Raw genomic sequence first — 394 nt, 5'->3', positions numbered from 1 at the left:
CATTGGTGAGGTTCTTTAAGTTCTTAAGCACAATGAAGTCTGTGTCCAGGTAGATGCCACCAAATTTCCACATGATGGCAATTCTGCAGGCATCAGACAGGACGGGTAAGAAATAAGGCTCCCAGCGCTGCTGAGCCTGCAAGTACCACTTTGCCAGAGGTGTTCCAGAGAAAAGCTCTGGCAAGTCCAGGGGCCGGATTTCCACATTGGGGAAGCAGCTCAGCAACGAGAAGCCCCAGTGGTTGGGTAAGGAGGAGTTCCCTTTTGCCAAGCCTTTCATGAGCACCACGACCCTTGTCCCAGGGTGCGTGCGGGCTGCTGACTCCACAGAGCACATGAACAGGTAACTTGGGTCAGTTCGCTCCGAGGTCTCCACAAAAAACACATTCTTCTC

General features: G+C 52.5%; 1 protein-coding gene across 1 annotated transcript; it reads right to left on the bottom strand.

The window, feature by feature from the left end:
- Positions 1–4: 4 nt before the first annotated feature.
- Positions 5–388, bottom strand: LOC104412314 (lactosylceramide 4-alpha-galactosyltransferase-like; the record flags this gene model as incomplete). Its single annotated transcript, XM_010022992.1, has 1 exon — positions 5–388. A coding segment is annotated over one exon (384 nt), but the record flags the coding sequence as incomplete, so codon positions are not given.
- Positions 389–394: the final 6 nt, after the last annotated feature.

Source organism: Nestor notabilis, unplaced genomic scaffold (genome assembly GCF_000696875.1).
Source record: "Nestor notabilis isolate BGI_N333 unplaced genomic scaffold, ASM69687v1 C14656095, whole genome shotgun sequence".
Lineage (NCBI taxonomy): Eukaryota > Metazoa > Chordata > Aves > Psittaciformes > Psittacidae > Nestor > Nestor notabilis.
The sequence above is the reverse complement of the archived record's forward strand: the minus strand, read 5'-3'. Positions and strand labels throughout refer to the sequence as shown.